General features: G+C 30.4%; 2 protein-coding genes across 2 annotated transcripts in view; both read right to left on the bottom strand.

Annotated features, from left to right (window-relative positions):
- Positions 1-68: 68 nt before the first annotated feature.
- LOC132720248 (uncharacterized) lies at positions 69-3468 on the bottom strand. The gene is made up of 4 exons (XM_060704338.1): positions 3193-3468; positions 1887-2183; positions 1239-1544; positions 69-516 (listed from the first exon to the last, which is right to left on the bottom strand). The coding sequence occupies exons 1-4, from the start codon at positions 3464-3466 to the stop codon at positions 158-160; spliced, it is 1236 nt and encodes a 411-aa protein (XP_060560321.1). The 5' UTR covers positions 3467-3468; the 3' UTR covers positions 69-157.
- Positions 3469-3763: 295 nt separating this feature from the next.
- The window catches only part of LOC132720247 (cell death abnormality protein 1-like), a 38060-nt gene continuing 22007 nt past the window's right edge, over positions 3764-19816 (bottom strand). Inside the window, exons 6-17 of the mRNA XM_060704337.1 lie at positions 19337-19474; positions 18945-19082; positions 16196-16333; positions 15806-15943; positions 14829-14966; positions 14439-14576; positions 12911-13048; positions 12521-12658; positions 11566-11703; positions 11176-11313; positions 10206-10343; positions 3764-4107 (exon numbers count right to left, since the gene is read on the bottom strand). Of these exons, the coding sequence (XP_060560320.1) occupies positions 3764-4107; positions 10206-10343; positions 11176-11313; positions 11566-11703; positions 12521-12658; positions 12911-13048; positions 14439-14576; positions 14829-14966; positions 15806-15943; positions 16196-16333; positions 18945-19082; positions 19337-19474 (1862 nt within the window). The remainder of the gene's footprint in view (positions 4108-10205; positions 10344-11175; positions 11314-11565; positions 11704-12520; positions 12659-12910; positions 13049-14438; positions 14577-14828; positions 14967-15805; positions 15944-16195; positions 16334-18944; positions 19083-19336; positions 19475-19816) is intronic.

Raw genomic sequence — 19816 nt, 5'->3', positions numbered from 1 at the left:
CAAATGAGTTAAAATTAATATCAGTTCTTGATAAAGAAATATTAAATTCGCAGCTGTTGAAAATGTTTATTGATACGCTTGTAAAACATCGGAACCGACGTTACGACCAATGAAAAAAAAAAAGAATGATTCAGCATGAGATATTGTGTACATGTTTCTAATGCTTGAAACTACTTTGATATAAGCCGATTGAATAATAAGCAATTTTATGACAACAGTGACGATAAACAGTGGATTCTTCCACGACATATGAAAATAACTTACGTGTCCATATATCTTCAATGATTGTGAAATTTGAACTTGTCTGGTCACCAATCATAGCGTAGAATTTCATTGTATAATTTGTTCCTATTGTTAAATTTCTCACCACCCATTTACCATCTTTTAAAGTTATTACTTTATCTTGAAATTTATCGCTGACTACTAGTAATTTTTCGAAATCACTTTTACTACTCGCATTAAATTCTATACTTGTTTCTGACTGATGTGCCACTGTTATTTCTGCAGAATATGGTCCTAATCAATAGAAAAAGGTATTCTGTTAGTTTCACACAACTTTTCAAATTACACAACTTTTCAATTATTTTTGTTTTAATACAAAACATGATACTAAAATTTGACAAAGATCTTAAATAGATCTAAGTCAAATTTACATCAAAGTAGATCATCATAACTATTTCATTGTGCTGAAACGTCCTCCTAAAGTGGCAGTATACATGTGTTTAATTATGAATATGTTTTGGTTCTTCATTTAACCAAAATAGAATACATATAATAAACTAAAATTGTATAATGTCATTTTAGGGTCTCCGCACTATAATGAGTCCTTTTAATACCTTGCATAATGCGGACAGGAAGAGCGCTAATGAAATTAAGCTATAATTTCACTGATGCCTTATTTTGCTTTTGAATCACATACATGAGAGAAACATTCATTTTCGTATTTATGCAGCGCTTTTTTACTTTCATTGACAATTTATTCAATATGTTGCATCAAAATGTCGGTAGGAAGGTTACGTTGATGTGTTAACCTACTTAAAGGAAAGAAACCGCAATAGTTTGTATTGATAATTTCAGATGTTATGTAAACAGACAAAATGAAAAGATAAGATAGTTTAAGCTGAAACCATGATAATCATTTCTAAACTTAAATGATTCTGAATCATTATTTACGCGTTAAGTTCAAAATATTTTAAGAAGCAATAATTCGACAGAATATTGTACGAAATTTCCCTTACTCGTGTATGTTTGAATTTCGCCATTTTCACCATTGACTATTCCTTGTGAATTATTTTCTGCAGATTCTATAATACCATGCACGGTAACTGTATAGTTCTTCCCAGCAATCAGCCCAAGAAAAATATAAGTTCCCGAGACATTTTGACCCTTGTCAATAGTTACTGGAATATCTATTTCTGTAATATTTGGTCTAGGTGAAATGTCAATTGTGAGATTTACAGCTGGATTAGCAGTAGAAACATTCCAACGTGCGGTTAACGCATGCTCACTGACCTCTATGAGACTTACTGTTGGAGTTTCGGGTTCTGAAAATAAAGTTGCAAACATATACTTTCTTAAACATATATTTCTACCTTGACAAAATTCGATAACCCTTGAAATTTTCAGCATTGTGTTGAAAAGAAAAACACTTATGTCTACCAATTTCGTTAATTAATAATTGTACAATAATAAAACAAAACTCAAAAATATATATTTGAAGTTCTAATAATATTGTCAAAGCCCTAAATTAACTTAATCATTATTAATGTCATCATAATACTTACATACTACAACGTTCATTAATAGCTATTTTTGAAATTCACAGTTTTTTCTGCGTTCAAACGATTTATACATAAATTTTTATGCTTGTAATATAAAAAACTTACTTGTAAGAGTTTTTAAGACAGAGGGATGTCGCGATTTCAAACCATTGAAACAGGAGTATACTTCTATTGTATAATATGATCCACTTCTAAGATTCTTGATTTCGAAAAAGGAATTATTTGAGAAAACGACCATGTCACTAGTTTGCCCGCAGCTGGTATCATCAAGAAGTCCGTCTGTTGACTGAACAATTAACGCATATGTTATATTGTCGCTATTGTTACCATCATAATAAACACTGACATGTATGGAAGAATCACTTTGCTTGACAACACTTGCATTTTGTACCGTATCTGGGTCTGAAAGTGAATTTTTTTAAATATTAACTCTTAAGAAAGATTGATCACAGTTATCTACCATGTTTGTAACAATGCTTTATATAAATACAATTAGTTGATAGCAATTAGAACGCGAAAAGAACATGCCATCTATTTTAATTTGTGTTTGACTTATTGTTTCTCTCAAGATAGTTTTAGCTTGTATTAGATAAGAATAAGGTTGCATTATAAAAAACTTTTAAAGTAGATAAAATTATCTAAGAGCGCAAAGGGCGATCGAATATATATTAACAACCCCTTTCACAACTTTCAAAAGATATTCAATATCAATAAAACTGAACAAATTTTCGTCTGACTCTATATCGCATTACTACATGGCTTTTCCATTTAACCTAATTGGTATAGTCACACGTTCCGAAATGCGGCACAAAATGATTCTTATCTAAATAACGTAATTCATGACTTTATATAATTTATTCTTGTTTATATATTTTATGAATTTATATATCTCAATTTGTTTCAAACAGTTTGATAAAAATATATCTCATTTATATTTGTCCAATATCTTAACGAAAATCATTAGATGAATACCCTTTTCGAACAGTCATGTAATGTTAAAGTAAATTAGGGAAACGTGTGAAGAATTGAAAGATTAACTAACTAGAATCACATTTTTCTGATAACTTCCCATTCTTTTAATCTGCATTTTTATAACGGAAAGATCATTAATACATGAACAAGTCTTGAACAAGTGAGACAAGCTATTATTTATACATTTATAATTTTTCAGGTTATTTGTTTACACTCTCTTGATTCCTTTAAAACTTTTTAATTAAGCATTTATCTCAATAAATCATTATTGTTGTTCTAAAACATATCTGTAGCTTTTAATCATATTCTAACAAATATGCTTGTATACCTCCTTTTGGAATAACACTTTGATGTAATTGTCATGTAATTTAATGGTCATTTTAAACCATTCATAATTATATCTTTTTGGCAGAATTAAAATAATATAAAAATAACTTACATGTATATGCCGTAACAGTAGGTGTAGCATCATTATTATAACCACCTGCTATAACAGTGATTGCAATATTGTACATCGTGCTTGAGCTGAGGTTTGTGAAAGTAAATGAGGTGCTTTTGGAACAATATTTCCTTTTTGTTCCATTAGTGTTTTCAGGTGCAGGCGAAATTTGCAACATATATTCATCACAATTCTTTGTTTCGGCTGGTGTTATCTCCAATGTAAGGCTATTTTCAGTCGCTTCCCTAATATGTACCTCATCTTTGGATAACATTGCTGGTTCTTAAAAGAGAATATCAGCTACATTAATTTACTCTTGTGAAAATGTTCGCGGTAAAAATACCTCTTTATTGTTTTGTTTAAGAAAAATTTTGCAAATTCAAAAGGATATGAAGGGAAAAATGAAAACTTTTTAAAGAAAATAAAAACTAATTTTATGAATTAAATATATAAAGTGCTTTAAAACCGTAAAATAATAAGTTTGTTTGTTTGTGCATTCGTAGAAAGTAAAATTGATTGCCATTTTGTCAATAGCATTCCTTGAATTAAATTTTCTTAGGTTTACACATTTTTAAATTAAGATTACCATTATTATGACTGATTTTGATTGCTTATTGAGAACCTTGATATTATGATTTGGTTGAAACTTACTTGTATAAATATCTTTTTCGTAGGCGTCCTCACTCTCAATACCGTTCACCTGAATTTTTACTTTTGTATGATATAAGGTTCCAGAGTTAAGGTCGTCGATCGTCACACTGTTTATTGGTGGATAGGAAGGAAAACGCTTTCCATTTGCATACACAATGAATTTAAATGTGATGCTTGACGATAACCAAACCACCGTAAAGGCATTTGTACTTACACTCCCATTTAAAGGTAAGAAAAGAGTCTCGTTGGATGTCAAATTGGGTCCTGTAACAATAAAAGTATAATAATTTACTCATGCAAAACAAGCATAATGTTTTGTCGCACAACGATTTCTAAATAGTCATTTACTCATTACCTCCTAAATAATATAGATATATGTAATATAAATAAACATACATAAATCCGGCTTCTTTTTAAAATAACGTTTGTGACAGGTGGAACATGTAATTAGTTCCATTACACAAGTGAAACGTATTTAAACATCATGGTCCTATTTTATGTTAATAACTTTTCTTAATGAAACACATTCGGACAACATTTGTTCCACTTAAGTTGGTGCCTAGTTTTGGGAATACATGCAGTAATAAATGTCATAACATGCAATAAGAAATCAATAAAAAAAACCTATGGATTTTCGAATTTAAAAATAATTATATAATTTAAAAAGAACAACTGTGCACGTAAGTAGAAAATATGCCTTAACAAATAAAATCATTTGATCACGCGACGCTGTTGAACGTTTTTTTTTTAAAATACGCGTGACTCGGGGATTTCAAGTAAAAAAAAGCTAGTTCTGCAAATGATGGCCCGTAAATATCATTATCTGGAAACAGTATAATTACAAAACAATTAGCAAATTAGAAATAAACTTTCTTCGTGTATCAACATATGCAAATGCCCTCGGGCTGTGGTTTAAGGCTTTAAATGCTTCCTTGTGCTTCTGCAGATATTAATGAGCGAAGAGTTATGTTATAACGTAGTCATTACTTATGGTTAAGTTTGTTGCAAAATCATTTTAAAAAGCAACTTTTACAGTTTTAGACACAAAAATGAAATACAAAGTAATAAATTTCAAGAATGTTTTGGCACTTGCCATTTTAAATCAATAGGCTATCCAGTCAACTTTTATAAAGGTTTATATGCTAGTATCTCGCCAAACACTGTACACACAAAGATCGAGGTTTCCATGTCAACTAGATTTGTAAGTAAATATATCTAAACAAATTTTGTTATGAATCAGTCCGAATTTTTGTGCCTGTTAATTTACCAATAAGACAAATATAAATGTCCATTGACATCTAGTCGTTCTTTCGACATGTTTCAAGTTTTTGTAGGATCTAAAAAATAGCTTGAACAGTCAAATTCTATCAAGATATACCACTTTTTAATTTAAATTTTTTATACAGATCCATAGTCAAATAAATAAGTAGATTCTTAGCTTATTCCTGGTGTAAATGTGGTGGTAGGAAAAGGAAAAAAACGAAGCATAATTTCTGTTGTTTTTATCAACAAGCTCCCCCCCTATTTTTCAGTACAAAGGGGGGTTAAAATGGTTACAAAAAAAACCCAAAAGGGTACTAATTAAAATTCATTTTTAAAAATCTCGGTTTTGCGATTAAAATTTGGGATAGTCCAAAAAAACGTTGAGTAAAAAAGTCTTATTGGGTACAAAGTTTTGAGTACAAAGTGTACGATCATTGAGTAAAGATCAATGGATGAAAGAAATTTTTCCCCTCACAAGCTAAGGGTTTTTGTATAACTCATTGATTTCGTCTTTAAAAAGAAGCAATTTACGATTTTAAATAAACATTCATATTTAAGACACTTATAATGCTTGTTGGCAAGACCGGTCGAGGTGCTGCAATTATACGGGACACATCGCCGATGTTAACAGACACTTCACCTCGTAACATTTTACACCTATGACATCCAAGACACTTTAAAGCATTATATTGAAATATTGAAATATTTACTAAAGAAAAAAAGGATTGAGGGGGGGGGGGTGTTTAGAGGCGAAGTGTTCTAAAAAAGTGAGCGATTTAATGTCTCTATGTCCTATCTTACCTATTCAAATTCCTTTGTATAGTGAGTATAGTTAAACGTACATAACACAACATCAGTATTTAGTATAGGAAAATGAATGTCTTTTATATTTATATATATATTTTTTCATTATTCGGAACTATTTTTACTGTGCAACAAATTTTAGAAATTTGAATATTTTCGCTGAAAATGATATCAAACTAGACTTCGGAATGTGTGTAATAAGGGACTTGCTGCATGAAAATATATTTTTCAATATCTGCCACATCTTTGTGATTGCATGATTTGAATGTATGCAAATAATTTTTATTGAATGATGATGTATTAATATATTAAACGATATTCTGTTAAATAGAGCAATTGTAATAAAACGTACCAATCGTAAGACATGTATGATAGGCCATGTTTTTATATTGTGAAGTTATATGATAATTATGTTCATTCATTAAGCTATTAGGTCCGTAATTGAAAATTTTAGTATTTTTTTACAAAAAGGCAAATAGAGAACACTTTAACAAGCGGTGAAAATTCTTAAACTTTGCATGATTTTAAAGAATCATGATTGAAACAATTTGATGAAGATATTGGCGGTTACCGTTCTATTTTTTGTGTTATCTGTCCCGGGATGTGAGGGTTTTTTTACTCTTTATGTCACTTTCAGGAGCAGAACACTAAACCTAGCATATGGATACTTTATTTCATTTGAGTTTATTTTTGTTTTTTCTATTCAGTCATTATGCAAACTTCAATAAAATTATATCAAAACCATATTTTGCTTAAAAGGAGGCATGAAATACCATTTCGCATATCCAACTATAGAGCATAGAACTTCGGGAAATATTGCACCATAACAGGAAATGAACAAACCGACACCATGTTTTTACAAAATATAACAAATGAAAGTCTGTCTTGCATATCAGATTGGAGTTTCCGTAAGTTTTACCCATGCTGGATATGTGTAACGTGCTCCAAAAAAAAAAAAAAACAATCAAAAACACACATAATTTTGAGCATTTTAGAACGAAACTGCGTTCTTAAAATATGTCATTTCATATGAATGAAGTTGTAAATTCATACGCTACTTTAAGAGAAAAGTAACAGATGAAAGGACATCCAAGTCAATGAAAAAAAAAAACATTTAATGAGGCAAACATTGAAAAAATAGAAGAATACGACAGAATATGCAAGAAAATCTTTTGACATGTGAGTGTGGTTCGGACAGATATATCTTCTGTTTTCACTGGTGCTAGAAAAAAGCTTCTTATGTAGCGTGTACCGAGCTATTGGTTATCTAATCTATAGCTACAAAATAAAACGATTTTAAATCACAAGATTTTCAAATGCAAATATATAATTTTTCTTAGGATACTTATCCGAAATTATTTGAAATATTCAAATATAAATTTTCCTTGTGGTTTCTTAACCTTTTGGTTATATATCAACTTAATAAAAACTCAAAATGCAAAAATAACAATCTTCAACTAATACTTAAACTCTATTTACACTTACTTTCAAACAAACTAAAATTTACATTCCTAAAAAAAACTTATATCTTTTTTCTTACTTTAATATTTCAAATCAACAATCTCTTATCATAAAACGTTCAAAAACCGATTCTTCAAATAATGTCTTCAAATAAACTCTTCTCTATCAAACACTTGTCCAAGAGGTTTTACTTAGGCAATAAGGTATTTTTAGCACCAGTATCTAAGATGCCTGGCTACTAGTAAATACAATATTACCTATATCCAACTCTTGCAAGGACAACAGGCAGACTAACTATTTAAATCATAAAATATTTTCTGAAGAAGTAAAGATATTTTTAGCACCAGTATCTAAGATGCCTGGCTACTAGTAAATATAATTACAACTTCGATCTTAACGGTCCGGAGCCAAAACCAAAACTAAATTAAAATATATTTCCAAAAATAATTTATGCCCAAGGAATTTTACAGAAATCATAAAACGTCCTTAGTACCAGAAATCTGAGATTTTTGCGTACCAGTAAGTATTTATGACTTCGTTTCCACTCTCCAACGGACAGGACCAGACTGAATGTTTACACTGAACTCGCTCTATTTATATGCTTGTGAAGCCCGCAGTGAATAAAAACAATGATTTTGATTGGCTAAAATAATAAAACGTTTCTTGAATCTGATTTTAATTAAACCTTATAAGCGTCTGTCATTTGAAGTAAAGTTCCATACAAATTATTGTGAGCAAACAAGCATTTCAAAATATAAACACTTGGATGATTCTGCTAACTTATCCTAACTATAACTATATATTTGACGATAAAAACAACTAAAATTCCTACTCTTCCTATCTAATTAAATTTACGAATGACTTGAATGCAAACGGCGAACTTATTAAAAGGGGAGGCAATCAAATCAACTATAAAGTACATTTCCGTTACACTTAACACTACCCGTGTACGACAAGTTGCGTCTTTTTATAAAATTATAACTCGCGCATGTAATGAATGAATAGTGCCATTAGAATGACGTCATAAGAAAAAAGCGGTACATGAAAATATCAGTTTTCGTATTTATTTTCGAATTAAGATTGATATGTTATATGCAAGAAAAAGAATCAGACTTGAGTATCTGGGTCTCGGATAACTGTTTTACAGAAATTCGACAGAGCCTCGTTACCGCTGTAAACTGTTTCCCTCGAGCTAGATATGAAAGTCTTCTATGATTGATCTTGTTGTGGATGCTGGCTGGTAATACAAATGGGTGGTAACATTTTAATGCTATAGTGATTCAGGTCAAACTCTTTATCAAAAACATTAAAATGAGATAAGCATTATATAAATACTTAACATAATATATATTTCTTATCCAATTTATATAATTATTTAGTCATAAAGATGTTTTTACAGTTGAAGTGACAAGTCTTCATCTATAGCCATATCGCATAGAATAGGAACTGGTATAGGTAAAAGGTGGTATAATTTTAGTTATTCACTTTCTGTAGCATGCTACGTATTAAGCTTTGTGGCCAATCTGGGAACACTGTCTAAGGTAACATTTATTTTGCACAGTTCTACAGTTTTTTGCAGTATGTTTAAATTCATTTTTTTTAACTTTTAAATGAAAAAAGAAATGTTGTACTGAGAAAGAGACTGGATTTTAAACATGCTAATGATAGATGGAAAGCTTTATTTGCTGGATAATATGTTTTCAATGTCTTAGAAATACCGCATAAGTTTAACATTAGAATTGCACTTGAGCAGCTACTACATAATGTAGGAAGGTTTTTGAAATGTGTTCATTTGATTAAATTAATTTGTTCCTATGAATACAATATTTTTAGATGCCTAAAGTTTTTAAGGGAGGTGACATCATTTGATTTAGTATAATTTATGCCAATGTCAAAATTGTATGATCTGATCTGTTAGACGGTGGCTGTTCAACAGCAGGTACCATTTGGTATCGCTGCTTTTGAATGTTTTTTTCCTGTCAGGATAGTTAAAATAGAACCATCATTGCCCTCTTTTTTATTTGCTAACCCAGAGTCAAGCTATCTGAAAAAACACTGATAAACTAGCCTCATTTGTCAGTTTTTTTTAATTATGAAGAAGTTGAAGCTGGACAAATAATCATTTCAAATTACCTGCTGTGTGGTTGTCAATAGTTATTTTTAGACATTCTAACATGTTTCTTGTTTATTCACAATTCTATTTGCAGACAAGCAAGCTTCATTTAGTGCATGTGTGTCTAGTAACAGCAGTAAAACAAATTCATTTAGTCTATCCATCTTCCAGGATTTTTTTATTGATATTATCTTCGTTTTGAGTATCACATAATTAAGAAAACTTTCAAACCAATTGCTTGTCATAAACATGTATAACGCTGATACAATTACTGGAATATTTGGTAAAAATTGGTTCATTCATCTTATGTATGTGCAATGTGTAACTATTCATTCTGTCATTCTCAAAAAGCACTGCTAAAGCGTTATTTAAGAGGGAGAAAACGGTACATGATTCAAAATATAAATGTAAAAGGACATTGTTTCTGATGGAGATATGGCTGAATGACATTGCATTCGTTCCAGCCTTGTGGCGTTTTTCAGTATTCGCCACCAGCCTTTTTTGTTGTTACTGTAATTTAAATCGAAGGAAGTCAGCATATGTTCCCAGGGCTTTTTTCTTTCTATTTCATTCCATTCCATTAATTAAATAATTTACAATATAATTTATAAATTATTCTTAAAGTTATGTGAGTCATGGCCATAAAAATGAATCTTTTATTATACATCATTATTTTGTGAATTATTTCCCCTTGTAACATACATTGTGTTTATATACTTACTTAGTGCGCATACATTTGACGCATTAACAAAATAACGAGTTGAGTCACATAAACATTTTTGTTCTATACATGTAGCGTTTTCTGTCACACATTGGTCTTCTGGAATTTCACTCTTGCATGGATCGCCAAAGTTTATTTCTGCAATAAATAGGTACGAAACTATATTCAACAAATCTTTTTATGGGTTATTTTCGATTCACTTAATTCAAAAGACGAATATATATGTCTTGGCGAATCATTTGGGAAATACTTCACTCTTTATTTCTTTCTTTTTTTGATGACAAAGATTTATCTGGTTGATATATCTCTTAAAATTATCAAGTTTTGAATAAGTTTGTAGATATATAAATACAGAATGCACAATTTGTTGCATTATAATTCATGTCACCAACGTTTTATAATTTACTGTTACATTGAAATTAATGATAACTTATGACGTGTACCTGTATGTTACAAATAAGGCTTACCCATTAGAAAGCCGCACACACAGTATCATTTAAAATGTTTTTATCAAGTTTATTTCGTATCTGGTAGATACAGATGAGGTAGATACAAAAGCCAATTATGTTTTAGAGCATATTTATATATACAGTCTCACATAAGTTGCCATGTGATATGAAGAATTTCGTAATTATGTTACATGGACACAAAAGACGCCATGACATAATACTCATTCGATATTTGTGTATATGGTTTGGACGATATGTTTTATCTCTTATAATTTCAAAAAGCGTTTATTGTCTTTTAATAAAACACATGATATTTTGTTGTTAAACTAGAATTTGACATTACGAGTTAACGCTCGTTGGAATCTTTAAGTTAATTAAATAGTACTGATAACATATACATTGTATCATATACAGATCTTACATAACTTATATCTAAGCAAAATAACTTAAACCATGCCAAACAAACAACATACCAATATTCCCAATAACTTTTATAACTAACATCGTGTATGTATACTTACTTAGTGCGCATACATTTGACGCATTTACAAAATAGCGATTTGATTCACAGGAACATTTTTGTTCTATACATGATGCATTCCCTGTATCACATTGGTCTGCTGGAATTTCACCGTTGCATGTTTTGCCATAGTTAATCTCTGCAATAAATAGGAACAAAACTACAATCAAAAAAGGCAAACATTATATATTTATGTGATTCATTTGATTCAATAGACGGCTATATGTGTCGTCGAAAGATAATACAAAATATTTTACTTGCTTGTTCTTTACTTTCTATACAAGTCACACTAAACATGTCTCTTAGGAAACGAACTCAAAACCATATTTAACAAACAACATACCAATATCTACAATACATTTCATAACTAACATTGTGTTTATAAACTTACTTAGTTCGCATACATTTGACGCATTAACAAAATAACGAGTTGAGTCACATAAACATTTTTGTTCTATACATGCAGCGTTTTCTGTCACACATTGGTCTTCTGGAATTTCACTCTTGCATGGATCGCCAAAGTTTATTTCTGCAATAAATAGGTACGAAACTATATTCAACAAATTTTTTTATGGGTTTATTTTCGATTCTCTAAATTCAAAAGACAAATATATATGTCTTAACGAATCATATTGCGAAATAATTCACAATTTATATCTTTCTTTTTCTATTGCTGTCAAAGATTTATCTGGCTGATATATCTCCTAAAATTATCAAGTTTTAAATAAGTTTATAGATATGTATATACAGAATGCACAACTTGTTGCTTTACAATTCATGTCACCAACGTTTTATAATTTACTGTTACATTGAAATTAATGATAACTTATGACGTGTAACTGTATGTTACAATAAGGCTTACCCATTAGAAAGCCGCACACACATTAGCATTTAAAATGTTTTTATCAAGTTTATTTCGTATCTGGTAGAGATACAAAAGCCAATTATGTTTTAGAGCATATTTATATATATGCAGACTCACAGGAGAAGCCATGTGATATGTATGTTACATCGACAAAAAAGACGCCATGACATAATACTCATTCGATATTTGTGCAAATGGTTTGGACGATATGTTTTATCTCTTGTAATTCAAAAAAAAACGGTTATTGTCTTTGTATAAAACATGTGGTATTTTGTTGTTAAACTAGAATTTGACATTACAAGTTAAAGCTTTATTGGAATCTTAAGTTAATTATATAGTACTGATAACATATACATTGTATCATAATTATACAGATCTTACATAACTTACATCTTAGCAAAATAACTTAAACCATGCTAAACAAACAACATACTAATATTCCCAATAACTTTTATAACTAACATCGTGTTTATAAACTTACTTAGTTCGCATACATTTGACGCATTAACAAAATAGCGATTTGAATCACAGGAACATTTTTCTTCTATACATGATGCATTCTCTGTATCACATTGGTCTGCTTGAATTTTACTGTTGCATGTTTTGCTATAGTTAATCTCTGCAATAAATATGTACAAAACTACACTCAAAAAAGGCAAACATTTTATATTTATGTGATTCATTTGATTCAATAGACGGCTATATGTGTCGTCGAAAGATAATACAAAATATTTCACTTGCTTGTTCTTTACTTTCTATACAAGTCACACTAAACATGTCTCCTAGGAAACGAACTCAAAACCATATTTAACAAACAACATACCAATATCTACAATACATTTCATAACTAACATTGTGTTTATAAACTTACTTAGTTCGCATACATTTGACGCATTAACAAAATAACGAGTTGAGTCACATAAACATTTTTGTTCTATACATGCAGCGTTTTCTGTCACACATTGGTCTTCTGGAATTTCACTCTTGCATGGATCGCCAAAGTTTATTTCTGCAATAAATAGAACGAAACTATATTCAACAAGCTTTTTTATTTGTTTATTTTCGATTCTCTAAATTCAAAAGACAAATATAAATGTTATAGCGAATCATATTGCGAAATAATTCACAATTTATATCTTTCTTTTTCTTTTGCTGTCAAAGATTTATCTGACTGATATATCTCTTAAAATTATCAAGTTTTGAATAAGGTTGTAGATATATATATATATATACAAATGCACAACTTGCTGCTTTACAATTCATGTCACCAACGTTTTATAATTTACTGTTACATTGAAATTAATGATAACTTATGACGTGTAACTGTATGTTACAAATAAGGCTTACCCATTAGAAAGCCGCACACACAGTATCATTTAAAATGTTTTTTATCAAGTTTATTTCGTATCTAGTAGATACAGATGAGGTAGATACAAAAGCCAATTATGTTTTAGAGCATATTTATATATACAGTCTCACATAAGTTGCCATGTGATATGAAGAAATGCGTAATTATGTTACATGGACAAAAAAGACGCCATGACATAATACTCATTCGATATTTGTGTAAATGGTTTGGACGATATGTTTTATCTCTTGTAATTCCAAACAGCGTTTATTGTATTTTAATAAAACACATGATATTTTGTTGTTAAACTAGAATTTGACATTACGAGTTAACGCTTCATTGGAATCTTAAGTTAATTATATAAAGGATATTTGTTTGTTTCAGTGCAAGATCGAAAAATATTTCACCGAGTGAACACCAGATGCAATATTTTCCACGAGTGGCGTAGCCACGAGTGAAAATATAATAGCTGGGGTTCACGAGTGAAATATTATTTGATCTAACATGTAAAACAAACAAATTTTCTGTTTATTTCATGATTTTTTAACGATTTTAACACCATTTGACTGATTTTTGCCGCGTAACGTCATGCTCTTATCTTCATGACGTCATCAAATATTGACGTCACAATGTTGAAGCAAAATATAATTCCATGATTATTTTTAGATTTTAGATGTTTTTCAGCACAACGTTCGTAAATATTTACGAACTACAGTTATCACGTACATTTCTTTATTATGATTGACTACATTTCCGCTGAAAAAAACATTCATTAATGATAAATATTTTATTTTTACGCCAAATATAGTTCGGCTACTGTGAAATTATATTTGGTAATCATTACTGTGAAATTATCAGAATATAATTTACCGTTATAATTCAGTAATCTACTGCAAAACATGTAATAAATAGTACTGATAACATATACATTGTATCATATACAGATCTTACATAACTTATATCTAAGCAAAGTAACTTAAACCATGCTAAACAAACAACATACCAATATTCCCAATAACTTTTATAACTAACATCGTGTATGTATACTTACTTAGTGCGCATACATTTGACGCATTTACAAAATAGCGATTTGATTCACAGGAACATTTTTCTTCTATACATGATGCATTCTCTGTATCACATTGGTCTGCTTGAATTTCACTGTTGCATGTTTTGCTATAGTTAATCTCTGCAATAAATAGGAACAAAACTACAATCAAAAAAGGCAAACATTATATATTTATGTGATTCATTTGATTCAATAGACGGCTATATGTGTCGTCGAAAGATAATACAAAATATTTCACTTGCTTGTTCTTTACTTTCTATACAAGTCACACTAAACATGTCTCCTAGGAAACGAACTCAAAACCATATTTAACAAACAACATACCAATATCTACAATACATTTCATAACTAACATTGTGTTTATAAACTTACTTAGTTCGCATACATTTGACGCATTAACAAAATAACGAGTTGAGTCACATAAACATTTTTGTTCTATACATGCAGCGTTTTCTGTAACACATTGGTCTTCGGGAATTTCACTCTTGCATGGATCGCCAAAGTTTATTTCTGCAATAAATAGGTACGAAACTATATTCAACAAATTTTTATGGGTTTATTTTCGATTCTCTAAATTCAAAAGACAAATATATATGTCTTAACGAATCATATTGCGAAATAATTCACAATTTATATCTTTCTTTTTCTTTTGCTGTCAAAGATTTATCTGGCTGAAATATCTCTTAAAATTATCAAGTTTTGAAAAAGTTTGTAGATATATATATATACAAATGCACAACTTGTTGCTTTACAATTCATGTCACCAACGTTTTATAATTTACTGTTACATTGAAATTAATGATAACTTATGACGTGTAACTGTATGTTACAAATAAGGCTTACCCATTAGAAAGCCGCACACACATTATCATTTAAAATGTTTTTATCAAGTTTATTTCGTATCTGGTAGATACAGATGAGGTAGGTACAAAAGCCAATTATGTTTTAGAGCATATTTATATATATACAGACTCACAGAAGTAGCCATGTGATATGAAGAAATGCGTAATTATGTTACATGGACAAAAAAGACACCATGACATAATACTCATTCGATATTTGTGTAAATGGTTTGGACGATATGTTATACCTCTTGTAATTCTAAAAAAGCGTTTATTGTCTTTTAATAAAACATGTGGTATTTTGTTTTTAACCTAGAATTTGACATTACGAGCTAACGCTTCATTGGAATCTAAAGTTAATTATATAGTACTGATAACATATACATTGTATCATATACAGATCTTACATAACTTATATCTAAGCAAAATAACTTAAACCATGCTAAACAAACAACATACCAATATTCCCAATAACTTTTATAACTAACATCGTATATGTATACTTACTTAGTGCGCATACATTTGACGCATTTACAAAATAGCGATTTGATTCACAGGAACATTTTTGTTCTATACATGATGCATTCCCTGTATCACATTGGTCTGCTGGAATTTCACCGTTGCATGTTTTGCCATAGTTAATCTCTGCAATAAATAGGAAAAAAACTACAATCAAAAAAGGCAAACATTATATATTTATGTGATTCATTTGATTCAATAGACGGCTATATGTGTCGTCGAAAGATAATACAAAATATTTCACTTGCTTGTTCTTTACTTTCTATACAAGTCACACTAAACATGTCTCCTAGGAAACGAACTCAAAGCCATATTTAACAAACAACATACCAATATCTACAATACATTTCATAACTAACATTGTGTTTATAAACTTACTTAGTTCGCATACATTTGACGCATTAACAAAATAACGAGTTGAGTCACATAAACATTTTTGTTCTATACATGCAGCGTTTTCTGTAACACATTGGTCTTCGGGAATTTCACTCTTGCATGGATCGCCAAAGTTTATTTCTGCAATAAATAGGTACGAAACTATATTCAACAAATTTCTATGGGTTTATTTTCGATTCTCTAAATTCAAAAGACAAATATATATGTTATAGCGAATCATATTGCGAAATAATTCACAATTTATATCTTTCTTTTTCTTTTGCTGTCAAAGATTTATCTGGCTGATATATCTCATAAAGTTATCAAGTTTTGAATAAGTTTGTAGATATATATATACAAATGCACAACTTGTTGCTTTACAATTCATGTCACCAACGTTTTATAATTTACTGTTACATTGAAATTAATGATAACTTATGACGTGTAACTGTATGTTACAAATAAGGCTTACCCATTAGAAAGCCGCACACACAGTATCATTTAAAATGTTTTTATCAAGTTTATTTCGTATCTGATAGATACAGATGAGGTAGATACACATGTACAAAAGCCAATTATGTTTTAGAGCATATTTATATATACAGTCTCACATAAGTTTCCATGTGATATGAAGAAATTCGTAATTATGTGCCATGACCAAACAAAACGCGATGACATAATACTCATTCGATATTTGTGTAAATGGTTTGGACGATATGTTTTATCTACTGTAATTCAAAAAAAAGCGTTTATTGTCTTTTAATAAAACACGTGGTATTTTGTTGTTAAACTAGAATTTGACATTACGAGTTAACGCTTCATTGGAATCTTAAGTTAATTATATAGTACTGATAACATATACATTGTATCATATACAGATCTTACATAACTTATACCTAAGCAAAACTAGAACTATCACTAAATGTGATAAATACCCCCGCAAGACAGCTTCAGAAATGAGGAAGTTACAAGTAACAGAATACCTTGTTAAAGAATTGAAATAGAGTTATGGTTGTGGGCAATTAAAGATAGTTGTGGTTTTTGTATGTTGCATTTCCTTACAATATGGTTGACCATTGATGAAGTTTTATTGAATTACTCTGTAATAAATCCAGAAAGAGTAACGCTTCTTGAGCACTGCACTTCCTCTCATTGCGCTTGACCATTGTATGAAGTTGCATTGAATTCTAAACATTAGTTTTAAGTTATGCACCAGACAAGGAAAAAGAACAAAGGGCAATAACTCTACAAATACTGAAGATGGAGTTATGGTTACTGTACAATGCACTTCCTCTGATTTCGCTTGACCATTGTATGAAATTGTATTGAATTCCAACTACTAGTTTTCAAGTTATGCACTGGACAAAAAAGTAACAAAGGGCAATAACTATAATGAGTCAAAATAGAGTTATTCTTTTTCTGCACTGCACTTCATCTCACTGCCCTTGACCATTGTATGAAGTTTCATTGAATTCCAAACATTAATTTTCAAGTTATGCACTGGACATTAAAAAGTTACAAAGGGCAAAAACTCTTAAATGAGTCAAGAAAGAGTTATGATTTCTATGCAGTGCGCTTCCTCTCAATATACTTGACCATTGTATGAAATTGTATTGAATTCCAAATAGTACTTTTCAAGTTACGCTCTGGACAAGAAAAAAGCAATGGAAAAGTAACAAAGGGCAGTAACTCAAAAATTACTCTAGACAGAGTTATGGTTCTTGTGCACTGCACTTCCTCTTAATGTGCTTAATAACTGTATGAAGTTGTATCGAATTCCAACTAGTAGTTTTCAAGTTATGCTCCGGACAAGGAAAAGTAACAAAGGGCAATAACTCTGTAATAAGTCAAGATGGAGTTATGGTTCTTGTGCACTGTACTTCCTATTAATGTGCTTGATCACTGTATTAAGTTGTATTGAATTCCAACCATTAGTCTTCCAGTTATGCTCCTGACAAAAATAAGCAATGGAAATGTAACAAAGGGCAATAACTCTGTAATTACTTTAGACAGAGTTATGGTTCTTGTGTTCTACACTTTCTCTTATTGTGCTTGACCATTGTATGAAGTTGTTATGAATTCCAACCAGTAGTTTTCAAGTTATGCCCCGGACAAGGAAAAGTAACAGAGGGCAATAACTCTAGAATGAGTCATGGTGGAGATATGGTTCTTGTGCACTGCACTTTCTGTCAATGTGTTTGACCATTGTATGAAGTTATATTGAATTCCAACCATTAGTCTTCAAGTTATGGTCCGGACAAAAGAAAGCAATGGAAAAGTAACAAAGGACAAGAACTCTGAAATTACTTTAGATAGAGTTATGATTCTTGTGCACTGCAATTTTCCTTATTGTGCTTGACCATTGTATGAATTTGTTTTGAATTCCAACCAGTAGTTTTCAAGTTATGCTCCGGACAAGGAAAAGTAACAAAGGGCAATAACTCGGTAATTAGTGAAGATAGAGTTATGGTTCTTGTGCACTGCACTTCCTCTCAATGTGCTTGACCATTGTATGAAGTTGTACTGAATTCCAGCCATAAGTCTCCAAGTTATGCTCCGGACAAGGAAAATGCAACGGACGTCTGGACCGACCGACCGACCGACCGACCGACCAACCGACCGACCACCGGGTGACTCCTATATACCCCCCAAACTTCGTTTTTGGGGGTATAATAACTTAAACCATCATAAACAAACAATATACCAATATTCCCAATAACTTTTATAACTAACATCGTATATGTATACTTACTTAGTGCGCATACATTTGACGCATTTACAAAATAGCGATTTGATTCACAGGAACATTTTTGTTCTATACATGATGCATTCCCTGTATCACATTGGTCTGCTGGAATTTCACTGTTGCATGTTTTGCCATAGTTAATCTCTGCAATAAATAGGTACAAAACTATTATAAAAAAGGCAAACATTTTATATTTATGTGATTCACTGGATTCAATAGACGGCTATATGTATCGTCGAAACATAATACAAAATATTTCACTTGCTTGTTCTTTACTTTTTATACTACAAGTCACACTAAACATGTCTCTTAGGAAACGAACTCAAAACCATATTTAACAAGCAACATACCAATATCTACAATACATTTCATAACTAACATTGTGTTTATAAACTTACTTAGTTCGCATACATTTGACGCATTAACAAAATAACGAGTTGAGTCACATAAACATTTTTGTTCTATACATGCAGCGTTTTCTGTCACACATTGGTCTTCTGGAATTTCACTCTTGCATGGATCGCCAAAGTTTATTTCTGCAATAAATAGATACGAAACTATATTCAACAAATCTTTTTATGTTTTTTTTTCGATTCTCTATATTCAAAAGACAAATATATATGTTATAGCGAATCATATTGCGAAATAATTCACAATTTATATCTTTCTTTTTCTTTTGCTGTCAAAGATTTATCTGGCTGATACATCTCTTAAAATTAGCAAGTTTTGAATAAGTTTGTAGATATATATATATAAATGCACAACTTGTTGCTTTACAATTCACGTTTTATAATTTACTGTTACATTGAAATTGATGATAACTTATGATGTGTAACTGTATGTTACAAATAAGGCTTACCCATTAGAAAGCCGCACAC

This window comes from Ruditapes philippinarum, unplaced genomic scaffold (genome assembly GCF_026571515.1).
Source record: "Ruditapes philippinarum isolate M1 unplaced genomic scaffold, ASM2657151v2 ctg7391_1_1_1_1, whole genome shotgun sequence".
Classification (NCBI taxonomy): Eukaryota; Metazoa; Mollusca; class Bivalvia; order Venerida; family Veneridae; genus Ruditapes; species Ruditapes philippinarum.
The sequence above is the reverse complement of the archived record's forward strand: the minus strand, read 5'-3'. Positions and strand labels throughout refer to the sequence as shown.